Below are 21740 nucleotides of genomic sequence, written 5' to 3' on the forward strand. Positions count from 1 at the left end.
TGTGTGCACACCTTGTCCGTTGTTCTGGTAGATATTGCGGTGATGGAGAAGTATGTGTGTGTGTGTGTGTGTGTGTGTGTGTGAAGTATGTGTGTGTGTGTGTGTGTGTGCATGTAAAGTGTGTGTGCATGTGTGTGTATGTGTGTGTGTGAGTGTGTGTGTGTGTGTGTGTGCAGTTTTCACCGGAGCCATCAGCCTCATTAGTGGGTGACCCTGCGGGTTTTTCCACAGCATAAAAGGAGCAGATAAACCCTTCTCCTCCCACACTCACTCCGCTGGGCTGGTCTGGGACCAGCTCACAGTGACACACATCTCAGTGTTCACCACCAACATTCTAAGATGTACACAGATGTTTTGCCCAGATTGATTGCATTCTCATGCCGGTTTAGGTTCATGTCACACGATTAACGCAAGACAAATTGGTTTCAGCGCGATTTTAAAGTGAGTCCATGTGTGAGCTCTTTTAGTGTGTTAGGAGTTCAAAAGTTCCTCTAAGGAGGATGAGCAGGGTCCAGTTGAGGCCAGGGAATAGAGAGGACATGGAGTAAGAAGTCACCCCTTGGTGGCAACCTTGAGCAGCAAGATGGCAAGTAGATTCTCTCCATTTGTCAAGTACACCCTATGGAACACTAACATTAACACACTTACTGTGACAGTCTCTTAACCCTCATCACAGGTGTGTGTGTGTGTGTGTGTGTGTGTGTGTGTGTGTGTGTGTGTGTGTGTGTGTGTGTGTGTGTGTCGATATATCACTGTGGACTAGAACTTCTGGGACTACTTTAGGTCCATGTCTTGCACCCTACCCCCACAACAACCACATCACACACACACACACACACACACACACACACACACACACACACACACACACACACACACACACAGTGTATTTATCCTAATGTACACACAAACCTGCCTGCAGACACAATTTACCACATGCTGCTCATTCCCAGAACATCCCCGTGGTAAAAACGCTCATTGACCTTTGACCTTTAGTTGCTTAGTGCTCCCACTGACCTCTCACAGTTCGTAAATTCACCTGGACATGTCCCATAAACCTGCCATATCCAAAACGCGTTTCCATAAGGGGCTACCCCCCCCCCCCTTTTAATCTTTCTGACGGTTGTGGGGACAGGGGGTGAGGATGTGGAGTGTTTGTGTGTGAAGTAAATGACACTGCCTGACTGATAGAGATGTGTTACAAACACACACACACACACACACACACACACACACACACATTCTCCACATCTAAGGGAGGAAAATAAAATCTTCAATCACTCCAAAAATCCTTTCATCAAGGCCAAAGTCCTCCCCAATCCTGGCTCTTTGGAGTGCTGAGAGGGAAAGTGGACCGCGGGCAGGAGAGAGGGCAGAAGGCTCTCCACATGGGAGGCACTATGGTGGAGGAGGGGAATTTTGCTTTTCTCTCTCTCTCTCTCTCTCTCTCTCTCTCTCTCTCTGCTCTGGTGGGTGTGCAGGACTGGCTGTTGTAATGGCATGTGAAAGGCCCAGTCGACACGGATAAGAGCAGCTAGGCCTTAACACACAGCATGGCTCATACCTGCTGAGGCTCTCATACAAACACACACATACACACACACACACACACACACACACACACACACACACACACACGGCTAAACTCTTACACTGACACAGACACACACATACACCTATAACACACACACACACCTACACAAATGGCATGCCTTATACCTGCTGAGCTTCAAACAGCAAGACAGAGCTCGACAAAGTCACATCAATAATACATCCACACACACACAATCATAGACTCAACAAATGAAAATATGTAACACACACACAAACACCCCACCCCCCTCCACACACACACACACACACAGAGACACATATAGAAACCCTAGGCATTGTTTGGCATTGTTTTGCACTTAAACAGACAAACGTAGACACACACTCACACACCTACGCACCTTCATAAACACACACACACACTCATAAACACACACTCTCAAGTCAACACACACTCACCAGACACTTCCCGTTGACACACACAGCCGTAGTCTCGGTCTGGCAGGGGGTGCCGTCCAGAACTCGGCCAAAATTGTAGTAAAAATTATGACCAACCGCCAGACAGCTCAATTCACATGGGTCAGAGCCTGATAGAAGGAGGGAGAAAGAGAGAGAAAGAGAGAGAGAGAGAGAGAGAGAGAGAATGAAAAGGAAAGGGAGAGAAAAACAGAGGGGGAAACACAAGGGGAGAGGCTATAAAAATCTGGAGGTAAATACCAAAGAAGGTCTTTAGGACATCAAACAAAGAGGAGGATGTAATGAGTCACTCAAGTGTAGGGTTGGGTATCGGTCCGTGTAACGCTTTGCAGTGCTTTGTTCTATTTGCTCCATCCATCTGATCCAAATAAAAATGTGTTCAATAATCCAATTTTCAATTTTTTTAACTGGTCAGCAAATAGATAATTGCTGCTATTTTCTAAATGTGTCATTAGTCACGCAAGATAAAGAAAAAAACAGAAACTGGATTGGAAACAAAAGTAAAATTCAGTTAATATTGGATTTTTGCCTTTTTTACCGTTTTTGTTGGGCTGAACCACAAGCGTAGGGGGGTGACCTGATACATATTGGTGCGGTGTTGGTGATCACATCAGCGGATGTAGAGATGGAGGGCTATCAAACACAGTTCAGCTTGCATCAAGGTGCCAAGCGATTGATAATGTCAGCTCGAGATCAGAACTTCAGATGCAGAGGGAGACATTGCTGCATCCTGATATACGTGTGTAGAATGTTCATGTTCTGGGAGGCTTTGGAGACCTACATCAGAGAGGGTTCAAGCGGAGTAATCATGCTCCACAAGCTCAAAAAAGGAAAATTAAAAAATTGACGCATCATTTCAATGTTTAACTTCTCAACAGAAGAAACGTAACTGTGCTCAATTGAAAATCAAAATATGCAACAATCCCATTTACTGTGCCGTCCTAAAGAATGGATAACGGATTTTTGAGCCTATTTTTATATTTTTTCATGTGAATTCTGCAAATAGAACATAGCACTGTAAAGCGTTACAAGGACCGGTATCGTTTGGGTTTTATCCGATACCGGTGCTAAATCGATACTTTTAAAACTGTGCCGGTGCCAAAACGGTACCTGAAACGGTACTTTGTTTTCAAAATGTTTTACGTAAATTAAAATGGTCTAAAGCATGAATTGCTTTTTTTATTATTGATAAGACAAATTTGAACATGAAATTGAACTGTTATATTCAATTTACTAGCAATCTCATTGCTCCTACGAATAATACATTTAAATGTTAAAACAGCTTGCCATGCATGCGCACACAATGGTAGGCTAAAGCTCTGCTTTCTAGTTTATCCAGTGTAGGCGGTTTGCCATAAGGTATGTTAAAACCGCTTTCCATAAAACTGCCAGGTCATGGACAACGGCATTTGCAAGCAAGCTAATCTAACAGGGACTCTACATTCCAGTTAATTCAGTGTGTTCCCAAATGCTTCAAGAAATGTCATGTCTTAAGCCATAACACGCAATAGTTTTGAACATGTTAGGCTACATGTCGGTGTTGAAGTGTTTAGATTCCCAGCGCTAGGCATTTTAACAGCAACTATGGCTATGCGGTAACACCAGTCAGCTGAGTTTAATTAGCGATAAAGTACGGAGATGGTATAGCCTCTTTGACAGGTATGGTATGACATCAGGTATGTAACCTACATATTTATGTTTTTGCCAGCTAACTTTTAACATGATCTTCAAATTCATTGTGATGCTATATGGGCCTCATGCACATGAAAGATTAATATCATGCCATTGTGTTGTTTAGAACACACCGTGAGTTTTTACCTTACAACTTTGCTGATAACATTTCAAATAAATGCCAGTTAGCGCATTAGCAAGGATATTGTGTAACATATAGGCTACTGTTGATGTTGTTTCATAGTCTTTTGCTTATGTGTAGTTAGGCCCACTGCTAGATTTTGACAGGAGCTCGCGATATCGCTTTAAAGCTACTTGGGCTCACGCAAGCTGTCAAACACTGTCCACTCGCCTATGTGGTGCACCCCTCTGGTTTATACAGTGTTTATGTTAGCCAACTGTATATGGATGTGTTGCTATCAGACGTTAGAGATGGCGTATGACATGCAGTGATGCCTCGTATAAAAAAAAAAAAAAAAAACGCTATTTAAGCACTAAAATGAGGCACCGAAATCCATGTTGTTATTCGATGCAGTTACTACCGTTTGCGTCGGCACCGGTGCCATATTAGAACCGTGTTTCGGTGCCCAACCCTACTCAAGTGGGATAGTTTTCTCTCTCTTTCTCACACACACACACACTCTCACACACACACACACACACAGACACACACACACACACACACACACACACACACACACACACACACACACAGTTTATGTCTCACCCACCTCCATGGAAGGTCGTCCATTTGTACCTGCTGCCTGACGTTACAGGACGGTCATCAAAGGCTTTACACTGCATCTCCCTGAAGTCCATCTCACCCACTGGACACTCCTACAACACAAACACACACACACACACACACACACACACACACACACACACACACACACACACACACACACACAAACCATACACAAACCATACACAGACACACAGACAGACAAACAGACAGACAGACAGACAGACAGACACACACGCACACACACAGAGAGGAATGTTCAGCATGATTAAAAATAACCACACAAACCATACACAGACACACACACACACACATACACACTCTCTCTCAGACACTCAGAGACACACACACACACACACACACACACACACACACACACACACACACACACACACACACAAACACACACTCTTAAAGGTAACAGAGCACAGGTAAAGGCAATACACAGGTCAGGTGAAGCAGGGTAACACTACCTCGCACGCATACAGTATGCAATCAAACACATATAAACCTTGCCAAGACCTGTTTGGCCTGACTCTGTACAATTACATTGTGTTTTATCAACAGTCGTCCATTCAATTAATGGAGTCAGCTCAGTCATCATGAACACGCTCCACTGAATCATCATACCTACACATACACACTGACATGCACATAAACACACCCACACACACACACACACACACACACACACACACACTTCTGGCCTGACTTCCTGGGTGGTACTTGGAAGGATTGGTGTTCGCTTTTCTCCATAAAAAAAAGCATTTCTCCATAAAACATTTGAATCACTGTGCAGGTTTTAGCAAGCCTCTGTCCTTGTAACCCTGCCTGAGATGTCTACTCTCCATTACAGCACACACACACGCGCCACGAGAGTGAAACTCACCGCTCCCACTAGGTACACAAAGGCTCTGTTAAATATAGATGTGCATTACAGCATTACACACACACACACACACACACACACACACACGCACACCATTATCAGTCTTGAGCTACATTTCTTGTCCAGTACTGAGATAACATCATTCACAAGAGCGTCATAAAAGGCAAACCTCTGTCAGTTAATGGGGTGTTCTGAGAGCATATGCAATAGCAAATTCCACACAAAACTGTCACGTCCATAATGCCAACTTGATGCCATGGTGTGGTGTGATGTGAATGATGATTACTTGAAATTTGAGCATTCACTCTTCTTGGTTGTAGAACTCACATGAAAAACTTTTCACATAATCATTCACATCATACAAATACCATGGCATTTAGTTGGCGTTATGGACGTGACAGTTTTGAGTGGAATTGCCCCAGTACACTAGCCTGGCGGGCCATCCTATATCATTGAAATGTATAGTCTGGAATCGAACCATTCACCTCGCTTAATCCAAGGGGCGGGCATAGAATTGTCTTTCAAACTGCCTAGGCATGCAATAGGCCAGCGCTACGACCATATCCGTATCCGGTCGGCAAAACGGCAAATACATCCTTCTTCGAAAGGAATGACTTAAGTGCATTGTGTTGCTCAACTTTCAAAGAAAAGCCAAAGTCCAACTCCTCCAAAGTTGACGCCAACGCCGATTCAAACAACCGCTCTTCGTTTGCCATAGCCACCTTCCTTGTTGTTCACCGTCGCAGGACTGTCGTTATCCTGTTAAGCCCGCCTTAAGACTCTCTAACAAAATAGAGCGCTGTGATTGGATGACGTCCACGTCAGCCAATAGAAATCCCTATGGTTTGATACTAGACGTACAGGCTGAGCAAATTAATTTTGCTGCCGCTAGGGTGCGTCTAGATTTCTAGGCTACCAGTACACTGTGGGCCAGATGTACGTACATTTGCGAACGTAGCGTTAACAGCGTCATGGACAAACCGCAGATTGCGAACGCTTTCAGACCCAAGTTTCCGTCGTATTTATCAATCGTTCAATCCATAGTGTAATCTGCGCCTTTCTCTGCCTTTCTCCGCCCATAAACGCAATTTACGAACGTCCACAACTGAATGGCAGAGCCTACAGTACATACAAGCACAGTTGAATGAAGTTAGCTGATGACAACATTAAAAAGAATCAAACGTTTCGCGATAATGAATACCATACTGTACATGATGAGATGAACAAGCAGGGAGATCATGAAGATCAGTAGTTCTACTCAAACTACTTGTGCACGTAGGCTATGGAAGATTGGTCAAATCTAGCAAGTAGGAAAGTTTAAGTGAATGACGCATTGAACTGCAATTTGGATTAACACCTGCTTTTACAAGGCGTGAGTATTTAGGCGCAGAATAGACGTGGGCTTTCAGGAGCAGTCTTTGTACATACCGCCAGGGATGGATTACTGCACGGGCCTACCGGGCCCAGGCCCAGGGGCCCAAGGGATCAGGGGGCCCTTGGGCCCAAGCCTTTGCATGGAATCATTGCCTCAATATCAACAAATCAGGATGTAGGCTATGAATCTGATTGAATTAAAGTATTGGCCATCCCCAAAATGCACCAGAATACAGGAAATCACATCAAACAAATAAAAAAGTGGGGGGCCTGTAATGCATCTTGGCCCAGGGGCCCGAAAGTTCTTAATCCGCCCATGCATACCGCGGAATACATAATAAGGTGCTCTTTACTCTTCCCCTCTCATCTTTTTACGCTAAACTCCCACTTTCACCTGGATCCTCCCATCAATGCATAAGCATGACACGAAAATCGCAATTTGCCATGTTCAGCTCCCGCGACAGGCAGTTTGCGCTTTTACATCATTGCACCCTGTTTGTACATACCTTGCAATGATTTTACACACATGTTGCGAAACAAATACGCCTGAAGTGGGCGCAAAAGTTTTAGTACATCTGGCCCTGAGTGTTCAACTTTATAATTCAATCAATGGTGTTTACCAATGAACTTTATAAAGGAGAACACTTCTGTATCCTCTAAAAAGCCTCTTCAGACAAAGATCTTCACCTGAGTTATCGTTGGGAAAAAAAACATTTTTGTGCTTGCAAGATTTCTTGTAATCATCAAAACAATGGGTTTCATTCATACATCAAGAGGATGTATTTATTAAAACAAGACACTATCAGTTGCACTGAAGCACTGAAAATATGTCACAGTGGAAAGTGCTCTTGAATGACTGCTCATAATTCAATGACTGTTCAAGTACAGTTGCATAGCTGCTGTTCCACCATCTACTGAGCTGGAACGCGTTGTGTCTCGCAGCCTAAGTCCTTGTCTAATTGCCATATCAGTTTCAAAATGATACAGCAAAAGATTTTTGCAAGGCCAGTCAATACATATCTAATCCACTTGACACTGCAATATGCATGGTCTGTATTTTTGAGAAACTCTAGCTTTGACTGATTTTTCAACCACTGTCATTTCAACAGTATAGAACATCACTAGACTTGTTCAGCATTCTGCATAAAATTACTGCTTTTTATTTGATACTTACAGATACAGCACACGTGCCCTTAAGAACTACTGCTGTCTTTATTCTGGAGTGCTCCTGTTAGACAGGAAGCAGCTAGTGCCATCTGAACTTCTCACCTTGGTGTTACAGATCTTGTACTGTCGAGAGTCTCCCACACATGGGCCTCCAACAGGGTTTCTGGAACAGCAGAGAGAGCAGAATCAATCACTTAGGGTCAAGCCATCATTTTAGGGACACAAATTCAAACATGTCATTTTTCTATCTGGTTTCTCAGAAGCTTTGCAGTCCCTTCTATTATGAATATGTATAAAGGTCTAAGTTCTGTACGGATCGTCTTGCTCCGACTTCTGATACTGGATACTGAGAAGCCGGAATTTCTCTCACACTGTGTAAAGACAAACAGCTGCTCTGTATGTGAGACATGTGTCTAGGGCCGATGTGAATCCACATATGTGTGTGTTCTCTTTGTACAGATGCAGGTGTGTGTGTGTGTGTGTGTGTGTGTGTGTGTGTGTGTGTGTGTGTGTGTGTGTGTGCGTGCACGCGCGCGGGCGTGCATGCGTGATTACATCTATGCACAGGCATGCTCTCACCTGGTAATACCAATATCAACGTCTGCTCTCACCTGATTTCAGAGCTATGTGTAGGCATGCGTGCATGGTGTGTGTGTTTTTGTGTTCTCACCTGGTGATACAGGTGCGTGTGCGGACCGACGCTCCTCCGCCACAGCTGCGGGAGCACACAGACCAGCCGCTCCAGCCTGACCACTCGTTCCTGAAGTGCAGCTGCCGCCGCACACGCCCACGAGGGGCACCCACCGACCCCCCAACAGACACCCTGGAGGACTAGAGAGTCAGAGAGAGAGGGAGGGAGAGAGAGGGAGGGAGAGGGAGAGTGAGGGGTGGGAAGAGAGAGTAGGTAGAGAGAGAGTAGGAAGTAGGTAGATTGGAGGATGTTAGATTCATTCTCTGCAGAACTGAAGTATCATGACCGCTACTGACCACCACACCACTGACATGGCTTCAAAGTGCTGCATTTCAGGCAGGCAGAGGCAAAGCAAAGAAAGGCAGAAAACAAAAAGATCATGCATACGCTAACACACACACACACACACACACACACACACACACACACACACACACAGACACACACAGACACACACACACACACACACATACACACACACACACACACACACACACACATACGCTAACACACACACACACACACACACACACACACACACACAGACACACACACACACACACACACACACATACACAGACACACACACACACACACACACACACACACGCACACATACTCTGTCCCAGCGTGCCCTTCACTAACTCCTCAACCCCACTTCATTATCTCACCATTACCTGCCTGTGGGGTAAAACCCCTTCGCTGTGGAGAACCGCAGCCTGCGGTTCTAGCTGCGAGCCTGCGTGTCTCGGGGTTCGGCACCGCTGACCCAGAGAGACTCTGAGCTGTGACTGGGGTGGATGGTGCCTACAGCAATTACTCACAGAGGGACAGGACACCTGTTTGCACGCAATCTATGGCCTTAGGCTCAGGGTTTGTTTTCACTTAAGAATTTATATGAGGTTAGTGGTGGAGTGAAAAAACACTCTTACAAACACATTTTACTGTAATGAATTGTATTTGTATAATATACTGTATATGTTTGTGTGATGATACTACAGTATGTACTACTCTTGAAGTGGCTCTAACTGATCTTGTACGATGACATGACACTAAGGGCAAGATGTACTAATGCTTTTGCGCCCACTTCAGGTGTATTTGTTTTGCAACGTGTGTGTAAAATCATTGCGAGGTATGTACAAACAGGCCGCAATGAGTGGGAGTTTAGCGTAAAGAGATGGGAGGGGAACCATAAAGAGCACCTAATTATGTATTCCGCGGTATGTACAAAGACTGCTTGTGAAAGCGCACGTCTATTCTGTGCCTAAATATTGTACAAGCCTTGTACAAGCAGGTGTTAATACAAATTGCAGTTCAATGCGTCAATAAGAGAACATTTCAAAGACAACAGAATCGCTATTTAGAGCACCAACCTTAACTTTCGTTGGCCTTTCGAATGTCTTACTTTCACTTTCGTCATTCACTTAAACTTTCTTACTTGCTAGATTTGACCAATCTTCCATAGCCTATGTGCATAAGTAGTTTGAGTAGGACTAGCCTACTGATCTTCATTATCTCCCAGCTTGTTGACATCTTATCTTGTATGGTATTATTTCATGATCGCTAAACGTTTCTTTTCAATGTTGTCATCAGTTAACTTCATTCAACTGCGCTTGTATGTAGGCTCTGCTGTTCAGTTGTGGACGTTCGTAAATTGGCGTAATGGGTGGAGAAAGGCAGAGAAAGGCGCAGTTTACACTATGGATTGAAAGTTTGATAAATACGACGGAAACTTGGGTCTGACAGCGTTCGCAATCCATGGTGCTTGTCCACAGGCCTTGTCCATGACGCTGATAACGCTACGTTCGCAAATGTACGTACATCTGGCCCTAAGTGCCAGTCTAACTTCATCTTCCATCTACAACTAAACACAGATGCCACGTCCACTTCTTCGATCCAGACACGACCCTGACCTTTCTCTCACACCAAGGCCAAACTGCCAATCTCTCTCTCCATCCAAACGGGGACCTCTAACCCCAGCCAAATTGCCAATTTCTAGCTGTAGCTAAAAGTCCAATCTCCCATCCTGGGGCCAAAGTGCGAATCTGGGGTGGCGGTGAGTGACCCGCTGCTTGATCTGTGATCCTGTCAGATGGCTCAGAGTTCCACTAGATTCCATTACGGCGTGTCTCCTGGCAGCGCGGCCTCTTTGTGCCCAGTCCAAACAAATGAGCTGCTGATGGAGGAATACTGATGCAAAGGCCTCTCACTGACATGCTCCATCTGAGAGAGCAGATCACTGCATAATCTCCCCCGTCCTAAAATACACACACACACACACACACACACACATACACTCTTCTCACTCTTCTCACTTTTTTCTCAGCCCCCCACCATACATTCATGCATACACTCTCTCTCTTTCTCTCTCTCTCTCTCACACACACAACACACAGTCTGATCATGTATGTAATGTAAAGTAATTTACAAATAACTCTCTCACTCACTCGACACAGAGAGAGAGAGAGAGAGAGAGAGTAGAGCCCGTTCTCCTCTTTCCCTGGTTTGTCAGTCATAACTAGAGTTCAGCAAACAGTATTAGTTTAGTACCTCAAATCCTAAACCTGCACATTGTTTTCATTCAGCAGAACAATCTCTGTTTAATAGTGCAGTGTGCCGTATAACCCCACAGGGGGAATAAACACTGGAGGACCGTATTACTGTAAAATGATTTAGGAAAACAAACAGAGAAACCTTCCAAAAGCCTCCTCCTTCAGGTGTAGTATTGGACTGGCAACATCCCCACTCAAACCTCCACAGACAGCACAAGTCCCATATTCTAGATCAACCCTTTCCGCACAGACTAAACGGTACACACACACACACACACACACGCACACACACACGCACACTCCACCATGAAGTGGTGTAGTAACACAGTGTGCCTGGTAAGCCATTCAGAGCCAAATGCCATGTGTTGTTGTGTTCACGTCAAGGCCGGTTTTAAAAACGCCATTCCAACCTCAAGACTTGAGGCATTCTCTGCGTTCCTCAACTGACACAGAGCCATGAATCAACATCAACGTAGAGCAAACAGATTTACAGGAGATCATAAATACTGCACACTAATAAAACATTACTGGATGTTATCTCTTTTGGAGGACTTCGGTAAGTGTCTGCCAGTATAAAAGGGGGCAATTTAAGGTGCAGCCGTGTATATCGGCTCTGCCATCCAGCAGTGTCTATCAGGTCTACCCTATGAGTAGGCTTGTCAGGGTTAGAGTTGAACTGTAATGTTTGTCTAAACTGACATTCCAGTCTGGACCATGTGACAGTGCTGAGCAGGTACAACACTACCACTGGGAGAGTGAGACATACACTACACTACACTCAACACTAGCACTGGGAGAGTGAGACATACACTACACTACACTCAACACTAGCACTGGGAGAGTGAGACATACAACACTAGCACTGGGAGAGTGAGACATACACTACACTACACTCAACACTAGCACTGGGAGATTGAGACATACAACACTAGCACTGGGAGAGTGAGGCATACACTACACTACACTCAACACTAGCACTGGGAGAGTGAGACATACACTACACTCAACACTAGCACTGGGAGAGTGAAACATACACTACACTACACTCAACACTAGCACTGGGAGATTGAGACATACACTACACTCAACACTAGCACTGGGAGAGTGAGACATACACTACACTCAACACTAGCACTGGGAGAGTGAGACATACACTACACTACACTCAACACTAGCACTGGGAGAGTGAGACATACACTACACTACACTACACTCAACACTAGCACTGTGAGAGTGAGACATACACTACACTACACTCAACACTAGCACTGGAAGAATGACGACATACAACAGTAGCAGTGGGAAAGGCCGGTTTGCTCATGGTTAAGAAACGTTTCACTGTCATAGAGTGTGTGAAATAACAGACACTGTTACTTAAAGCTGGAAAAGAATTCAAACATATTACTGTAAACATAAAAATACCCCCTATGAAATCTCATCCTGTCTGACCTTTCAAAAACAGTGGACGTGTCTTGACTGACTAGTTTATCTTGTTGTTGTATACAGTCTGTTGTTGTGATTACTGTGAAGTGGACAAACAGGGGGACGGTAGAGCCATCTCCGCCGGAATATTGGCTGCTTTCCAAATGAAGTGAAGTCGCTGGTGTATAAAGAAATGGTCCATGGGAAGTGTGTTGCAAAATACATGTCAACACAAGCGTTTATGTGCACACACACACACAAACACACACACACACACACACACACACAGCGTTCATCGATGACTGCAGTCCATCACAGAATGACCTGGTTGAAACCGCATCACTGCACAAACACACACACACACACACACACACACTATCAATATTCTTAAAGGGTTATCGCACACAAACAGGAACATGCACACACATTCATTAGTTGTACAAGGAAGATTAAACTTGGCGAGCAGAATGAATGACTTGACCCCTTGACCAACAGAAGGCCAGTCCCTCCTGTATGCCTATGTTCACAGGGAGATGTGTCAAACGCACAGATTTACAGCAGCGGAGCTGCCCCTTTGCAGCAACACTGACAGAAATATAGTATAGGAGATAACAGCAATCGCTCTCCACCACATGAGCTGTATGCTAACATCTACATACGGCTTAACAAAGGAGATAACAACAATCGCTCCCCACCACATGAGCTTTATACTAACATCTACATACGGCTTAACCAGAGGGGATTGAGGTGGTTAGGCTACTATTTTCAAATCTTTGTCTCAATTAAATGGCTGGGCATCTGAAAAATCAGAGAGATTCTTGATAGAACCTTGATGATGAAATAACCTTGCACAGCCTTTATCATTCTAGCATGAACATACAACAAGCAGTCAGAACTAGAGTAGACAGACTGGTCAGTCTCTGGCAAATGGAGGGGGGATTTAAAGCTTGCAGAGTGTACAGTCTATACCCCCACCCTCCCTCAAACAAAACCCAGTTGAAAATGATATTTGGTAATAACACCATTACTGTACAATGTAATCAAAATTATATATACCGGTATATATATGCAATAACAAAAGTAGTCTGTAGTAACACATACAGAAAAATGTATGTACTGTATGAGTGACAAACATGTACCTACGTGTGTGTGTGTGTGTGTGTGTGTTGACAACTTTCAGGAAACCCCTCTTTAAGCTATTCTTGACAACCACATTAATAGTGCTGAAAGATGTATGTGTGTGTGTGTGTGTGTGTGTGTGTGTGTGTGTGTGTGTGTGTGTGTGTGTGTGTGTGTGTGTGTGTGTGTCTAAAGTGGAGAAAATATAAAGCAATCACTCAAGCAATCAAAACAAATGTTTCACTGGACAACCCCAATGTATGTGTGTGTGTGTGTGTAATTATGTGTGTGTATGACTGTGACACAGGAAATGGTTAAGGGTCAGAGCTTTCATTAGTTCACTTGTTGGTACTTCAGTATCAGAATGTACTTGGCAGGCCTGAGAGTACAGTGCGTGTGTGTACATGTGTGAGTAGTTGTGCGTATGTATGTGTGTGTGTGTGTGTGTGTGTGTATGTGTGTGTGTGTGTGTGTGTGTGTGACTTACATGCTGAGCCCAGAGGCAGAGAGGTGAGAGCAGAAGAATGATGAAGGTGAGTGTCTGGCACAAAAACAGCTTCCTGAAGATGGAGAGAGAAAAAACAAACATTGTTATTCTATTACACACACACACACACACACACACACACACACACACTTTACAACACTTTCTGAATTGGAGGAGTAAAGGACAGACATTTAGAGCTCATTTAGCATAGCAGTCCAACCCTCAGGTCACAACAAACACACACACACACACACCCTTAACACACCTCTCTATGGGAAGAGAGGAGAGGGCTGGGGCCCCTGTCCATACACAACACACACACACACATATATATATATATATGCACATGCACGTCATGTGTACACATATACACACAAATATACACACACAGCATTTTAACAGGGAGGGGAAGGGGGCGGACATTTAGTGGCCACTTAACACAGCACCCAGGCCCCAAGGTCACAAGGGCCTCCATAACCCAAGCCAGAGACCTGCCAGACCACGGGGCCCTGATTGTCAGGAATGCCACCCGCCTAACCACATCACACACCCCAGCCCGCACCCCTCTCCCAGGGTCATTAACTTCCCCAGCCAGGGAGAAGGCCGCTAAGGGTCACCAAAGCTCACATCATTCCACGTTGCTCCAGGCCGCCCTGTCCTGCCTGCTGGCTGGAGCACGGGAGTGTGTGTGTGTGTGTCTTTTCCTTTGGCAGCGTACGGACAGGGTGACGCGCAGGCCGTCTGGGTTCAGCTGCATTTCTGTGGCTTAGACACAGCGGCCTCACCCGAGCGTGGAGACCACACGCGCGTCTGACTCATCTGCCCGGCGCAGACTTCTCCGAAAGGCTTTGTGTTGTCTTCAAAAAGAGGTTCGGGAAATGCCACCTCCTTCACTCTGTCACTCCGCCCCCCCCCCCCCCCCCCCCTCAATTTTAATGTTCTCTCTGTCTTTCTGACGTCAACACTTCTTTGTGATTTGCTGTTGGGTCGTAAGTATTGCGTACATCGAGCATTGTCTGCACATCTGATAGAGATTCATCAAGCTAAAGGCTGTGAGTTTCAATGCTAACTTCCCAAGTCTTCAGCCTAAGTACACAGCTTGGCCTTTCTCTCAACGTTAAGCCTGGAGGAGTTTCTTTTCTTTCTCATGTATTTACTTTATCTGTAAAAGGGGACTGTGTGGCTAACAGCCAAATGAATGTCATTGGTTAAGCACCAGGGCAATAGCCATCAGGTCCAATTAAACCATATAGACAGAACATCACAAACACACAGACACACACACACACACACACACACGTGTGCACACACACACACACACACACACAAACACTGCCAAAACAAATGTCCCTTCACTCTTCATAAAGAAACTTCACATGCACAAAAGCTAAATGCCAATGTCAGTTGTTTCACACACACACACACACACACACACACACAAATACAAATATACACACACAGAGACATACACACACACACACGCAGCACCAAACAGACAGCTGTTCCTTTGAGTCCACCCTGGTTTAGGGACGCTGTGCCCATGCCAACCACCATCCTGGGCCAAACCAGCGTGGGATACTGGGCACTGCCCACTGGACACGTCCTTATAAAGCACGGGGCCCATTTGGGTCATGGAGTCTCCATAAGCCCTCTCCACCAAGCATGACAGCCTCTATGAAAGGAACTGTGTGCACTGTACGACCAAGCTATGTCACCTGAGGTGACAGCCAGCGAGGGAGGAACAGACTAAACACACACACAAACACACACACACACACACACACACCCGAGTTTGACTTAGTTCTTGTTAAACATGGGCCAGCAGGCACGTACATGTAGATATTTCTATCAGTGTTCAAAGGTCACACACACAAAATAACATTGCATCACCTCCTCTTTCAATCTGCGGAGGTCTCTGGGCGCGCTTGATAAAGGGGCTCAGAGGTAAAGGTTCTAAGACAGGCCAGCGATAATGAGAGAAAGACACACTTCCTGTACTAATGAGTTCCGCTGATAGTGGTGTTCTGTACCACTGACTCAATTTTCTTAGTGTCAGGGTCGGAAAAGTGAGAAGAATTTCACACACATCAGGATCTGCCATTTTTCACAGGACACATTGCGTAGTCCTAATGTTCTGCCATGGTCTTCATCGTGCAGAAAACACCCAGCACTCTCACACAGATGATCACTCTAACAGAGCTTCCCTCGGAAACACACTGAGACCATGTGGTGAGTGTGAGGGGAACAAGGTGGTGTGTGTGTGTGTGTACAGGGGGTGTGAGAGGGGGCTGCTGTTTGATGGTAAGTTTCTCACAGATGAAACCGTTGCAATACTCTTCATAAAGGAGATATTTTGGTGTGCACTCTCTGCTGTGGTCATGGGGGGTTATTAATGCTAAAGTAGTACCAGAGACCTTACGTCATTTAAATGTGAAAAGCAGCATATATGAACTCCACATTATTGCCCCACCTAAATGCTTTCCACATGGGACGTACATATATGGATATAGACTTGTGGCTGTGGACGTTGACTTCTGTGAAGTGTGTAAAACTAATGTGAGGCAAAGTGTGTGTGTGTTTGTGTGTGTGTATCTGTGTGTGTGTTTTTGTGTGTGTGTGTGTGTGTGTACAGTATGTGTGTGTGTGTGTGTTTGTGTGTGCGTGTGGTGTGTGTGTGTGTATGTGTGTTTGTGTGTGCGTGTGTGTGTGGTGTGTGTGTGTGTGTGTATGTGTGTTTGTGTGTGGTGTGTGTGTGGTGTGTGTGCATGTGTGTGTGGTGTGTGTGTGTGTATGTGTGTTTGTGTGTGTGTATGTTGGATGGGTGGGGGTGGGGGTTGGTACCTTGCCAGAGACATGGTCTGTTACACACCCTTTTTCCCCTGTCAGATGGGCCGCCAGAAAGCCTGGGGCCTCAGTGGGCATTCCTGTCAGGTCACTCTGCTTCGACTCTCGCTTAAGATTCATCCGGTCCGATGAGAGATTGAGCGGACAACGGGCCAACAGAGCTACCACTGTGTTAAGTCATTAGCATAGGGACTGAAGCGCAGGTGAAATTACAAGGCGCTCTTGCTTTGATCAACTACCAGAGCGCAAGCTCCACAGTGGCCCATGGACAGCACAGTAAACCTCCTTCTGCTGCCAATCACATCTTCTGACCTCCAATCACATCCTCTGACCTCCAATAGCACTCCACCCCACACACACCAGCATCCCAGTCAAGTGTCCAGTGAATGTCTCAGACAAACCGACTCTATTTCTCCAAGAAAATGAGTGGTGATGGGAGTTGGTTCACACACACACACACACATTGAGTCGTGATGGGAGTTGGTTCGCTCCCTCTTGGCGGGGCACACAAGGTGAGCAGGTGAGCGCTCGGCCTTCGACTTACTGACCCTCTCTGGCTGTGTGCCAATCATGACCGCCTGTCTGGACAGCCTGCCCCAAGGGGGTCAGGGGTCAAAGTACTTAGCGTCAGTCTCTGAGGCGCATGATGGAGCAAACTTTACGACTCATGTCCACCCTTCAACACTCCCCTCCAACACATACATACCCACACACTTCTTAGCACGTGTTTTGAGGAACATCACAAAACAGGCACAGTAGTATTTTGTTGATGGAGCTGACATCATAATGGAGAGATGCAGTAGAGGAGGGCAGGAGGTGTTGAAGAGAAGAAAAGAGAGGAGGAGAAGAGAGAAGAGGAGAGGAGAGGAGAGGAGAGGAAAAAGAGGGAGAGGAGAGGATGCTGGTCAGGGATGCAACCTCAGACATAAAGAGCTGCTAATTAAAAACAACTCCACCCCAATTGAGCAAAAACAATTCCAGTCTGACTGACTTGCCTGTTCTCCACAGATGGATGGTTCTCCACACAGGGCAGAAACCACAGAACATGTATCTGGCACTGGATGCATTAAACTCAGACATGGATTCACAGACTCTCAGGGGAGTGAGTGCTGACACATTTTCATGAAATGCAATTGCCACAATTTGTTGTAAACAACCTTCAAAGTACTCACTGGACACACAACCACTCAATGACTACAAGCTGGGTGGGCCGCTGTGATGAGACTCTTAATTAAGACAATGGATGATGGGTTGTGCTTATGGTAGTCATGCAATAGAACTACATTGGCTTCCATCTGATAATGTTTTGCTGGTTTTGTATTAAGTGAGTCATATGGCATTGTGCATGGCTGATCAGAGGCCATTAAGCGGTCTCTGATCAATTTACTTCAGCACACAATCCCGCCTGAGCCACTTAAAGTAATGGGGGGTTGTCAGACCTCTAGAAAATAATCTGGTAAACCTCAACCAGATTTTCAAGGATCCTCTGGGAGCCAAGAGCAAGTGCACTTGGACCACAAAAATGGAGACATATGTTCTGCTAAGGCATCCTCTCCCTTTAGAGATTACACAAGATATGTGTTTTCTCCAGGTCCGAGCCAGAGGCAATCCAGCCCTCTTCCACTCTTAAGCTGAGGGCTGGACCCAGTCAACGGGCCACATGGGGGACAGTTGTCTGGTCATTATTATAGTATTGATTACATTCATGTATTCACAAGCCGAGGGTCATGCCTGGAGGATGGAATTCCAAAGATGACTGTGATTGAGTTTGGTACAGTGGGTCGGCTCTGAGCTCAACCTGAATGACCTCATTGGAGATCACTAGTTTAATCTGAAATAATGCTTACAGCATTAAGGAATGGCACCCATTCAAGTCTAGATCTCTTGAACAAATGAATATAAAGTGGAAGCATTCCAAAGAGAGATAATCATTTCAGCCATTCAAGCTGGCACCAGGACATGTGATGGTGGATTCAAATGATGTCACCACAAACCACATTTCAACATTCCAGTCAAGTCTGGAGGTGTAAAAGAAACAGTGAAGAAACAGCGACAAAATGAGACCCTCAGACGCCAAACCCCCTGAAAAAAATAAAACAGCAGCACCACAAGATTCAATTACCTCGCTCGTTGTAAATCTTTATCACTAAGAGACAGGTCTTTCTGCATCTGGTTTGATTCTGGAGTGCCAGTTCGACTAAGTGAAATCATGGGATAAATATGAGGCTGTGTATAAATAGCAAGCCATCTGACACTATCGAAGAGGGACCGGGAGCACCAACACAATGCATCCAGCTGTCACAAGCTGTGAGAAAACAGCTTGCAACAGTTTCCCAGTAAGTGAATCATTGGCGAATAGCAGGTTTGTCTTAAAGGCTGCAGCCTTAATTTTCGTATGCACTCTAACAGGACGTGTTTTGAGCGGAATATGACCGGTGACAGGATTTCACAACTTCTGTGAACATCTGTTTCTTCTGGACACTTGCCATCCATCGCTGGTCCCCAGCTTGCATAAACAAACAGTGCAGTGGTCACCAATCAAACACGTCACACTAATTGAATTAACAGTGTCCTTTACGAAGAAAACGTGGCTTAGAAAGAGTTAAAACCCTAGAAAGAGTTAAATGATTTTAGTGATTAAGTTAATCAGTTTTATGTTTTACGGGAATCATATCAACATTTCCGCTCCAGACAGAAGTAACTTACCTGTTGAAATGCGCTGACATGTTTCTTCATAAGATATGATACGATATCTCCTTGCAAAAGTAGTTCCCAAAGAGTTTACATCATCTGGCACGGTAGACCTTACAGACGGTTAGATCGCACAGGGCAATGTGAAAGCTGGCAAATGTTGGGCCAAATACTTCCATGCCACCTGAACTTTGATATGACACTTAGGAATTCAGACGGACTTCAGTTAGCAACGTATTTTTAGATTCTTCTCTGAGATGAGACAGGTTCTAGAAAACATCCATCGTGAGTGTTAGAAGTCTTCTTTAAATCCCTGTAGAAAACACTTGCACAGTTTTCTAGGATATGACGGAGCTAAGTCCACTTCTTCAGCACGTCAATTGTCATCTATTGCAGTTGTGGAACATAAAGTAAATCAAGACGCGTCCACTCCACGCCAGCGTTCAGGTGTGCTGACAACGCGTAACCTACAGAGAACAAAACACAGAACACTATTTTCCCATTTCTAATTGAAAGCTTCACGAAGACACTCTATTGCTTACAAAGAGGGAAAGTGCGTCTCTGCTACGCTGCTGTCACAGAGGAGTCTTTGCATTTTTTTAGTTCTATGGGGGATCACTTCTGACTCTGTACCACTGTGCTTTGACCTGGAGCGAGGTAACAAAGATATTATAAAGCCATTAATAATCTATTAGTTTACCATGCACATCGACGTATGGCTTTTTAAGCTCTTTAGACTCTTAAGGTAAATAATGAAACTCACCAATCTCTCTTTACACACGTGCACATAAAAAACGTATAAAGATCTTTGTTACAGAAAAATCATAACAGCGTGCAAATTCTAAATTGTTGGCCTAGAATACAGTTTTTAAAAATTCAAATACAAAATCAAAAGCGAGCGACAAGTTCAAGCTGACTTGGTAGTAATTGCAATAATCCCTGGCCATCTACTATGTTCTACTTCAGTGTCACGCCGATTGCCATTTCTTTCCAATTCATCCACTGTATGCTCCACAAACTACAGATGTATTCCGTGAAGAGCGCGTGTTTGTGTCCGTACACCTGAAGTTCGCCCCCAGTGCGCCCGCATTCCAATGGCAATCCCGTAAACACGCCCCTCTACACGCACTATCGGCCAATCCACGCTGATAATGCTCCGCGGTGCCTCTGTAAACTGGGGACCAGCAAGCCAACGTCAATGATACGGACATGGAATGCCTGTCAGAAATCGCTTGGGGATTAACAGCCAAGGACCTCTGGAACAATGTTGGCTGACTAACTTGCGAGGCGTGTACTGACTCATATTTAGCTGCATCACAAACATGGCAGAACTTCAGTGAGCTTTAGTCTGACTGGAAAAAGTGTATGAAGCAGCAGAATGATTTGATTACCCGAAGTTTTATCTTTATCTCTGATGCAGTTCCCCTTGTCATAACAGCCCAAAACTTTTACATCTGCAAGTGGGCTAGAAGGCAGGAGCAGAACACGAAAACTGTCACGCTGAAAATGTTCTTGTGACCAAGAGAGAGGCGAGGTCTATGTCGTGTTTCAGGACCGTTCCTCCTATCACCGTATTATTTGACATTAGTCAGTTAAACATGCAAGCGTGTCCATGAGTGGTCGAGGTAAAAAAAAGTGCAACTTTAATACTGAAAAACAGAAGTACAAAAACATAAAAAGAAAACTGAAAGTTAAAAGTATATGAAAGTGAAAGATGACAAGTAAGCTGTGCAAAGCTGCTCTAAAGGTACGGTAACTGTTGAGTCATCACTACGTGCGATAATGATCATCTTCAGAGGCATTTCCCTTGTTTTATTGCATGAATTCATTTTATTATACATGATGTAATTTTGGCCTGGAAAGAGCTAGAGGAAGGTGTAGACTGAGAGGCTCCTAACCTTGCCACACAAAAGGTATAACAGCAAAATGCAGGTTGCAAATAGCCAGGCTGCAGGGCAATTGTTCAGGATAAAGGCAATGGAATGTAAATGGTATATACATCCCATGCAGTAATGTGCAGCTACACAAGCAGGGTGCTTTGAACATCTGTTAAGTGTTGT

At 44.9% G+C, this 21740-nt stretch overlaps 1 protein-coding gene across 3 annotated transcripts in view; it reads right to left on the bottom strand.

Annotated features, from left to right (window-relative positions):
• Positions 1 to 21138, bottom strand: part of adamtsl5 (ADAMTS like 5) — a 45297-nt gene extending 24159 nt beyond the window's left edge. Inside the window, exons 1-7 of one of the 3 annotated variants that reach the window (XR_006022564.1) lie at positions 20444 to 20813; positions 19696 to 20147; positions 14146 to 14218; positions 8545 to 8705; positions 7977 to 8037; positions 4431 to 4536; positions 2011 to 2138 (exon numbers count right to left, since the gene is read on the bottom strand). Coding sequence is in view for 2 of the 3 variants with exons in the window: in XM_042062599.1 (XP_041918533.1) it covers positions 2011 to 2138; positions 4431 to 4536; positions 7977 to 8037; positions 8545 to 8705; positions 14146 to 14218; positions 19696 to 19715 (549 nt within the window). In the remaining variant the exon portion in view is untranslated. Of the gene's footprint in view, positions 1 to 2010; positions 2139 to 4430; positions 4537 to 7976; positions 8038 to 8544; positions 8706 to 14145; positions 14219 to 19695; positions 20148 to 20443; positions 20816 to 21071 lie in introns of those variants that run through there. The other 2 variants (XM_042062599.1, XM_042062600.1) reach the window with 2 other exon arrangements.
• Positions 21139 to 21740: the final 602 nt, after the last annotated feature.

Source organism: Alosa sapidissima, chromosome 14 (assembly GCF_018492685.1).
Source record: "Alosa sapidissima isolate fAloSap1 chromosome 14, fAloSap1.pri, whole genome shotgun sequence".
In the NCBI taxonomy this organism is placed as follows: Eukaryota; Metazoa; Chordata; class Actinopteri; order Clupeiformes; family Clupeidae; genus Alosa; species Alosa sapidissima.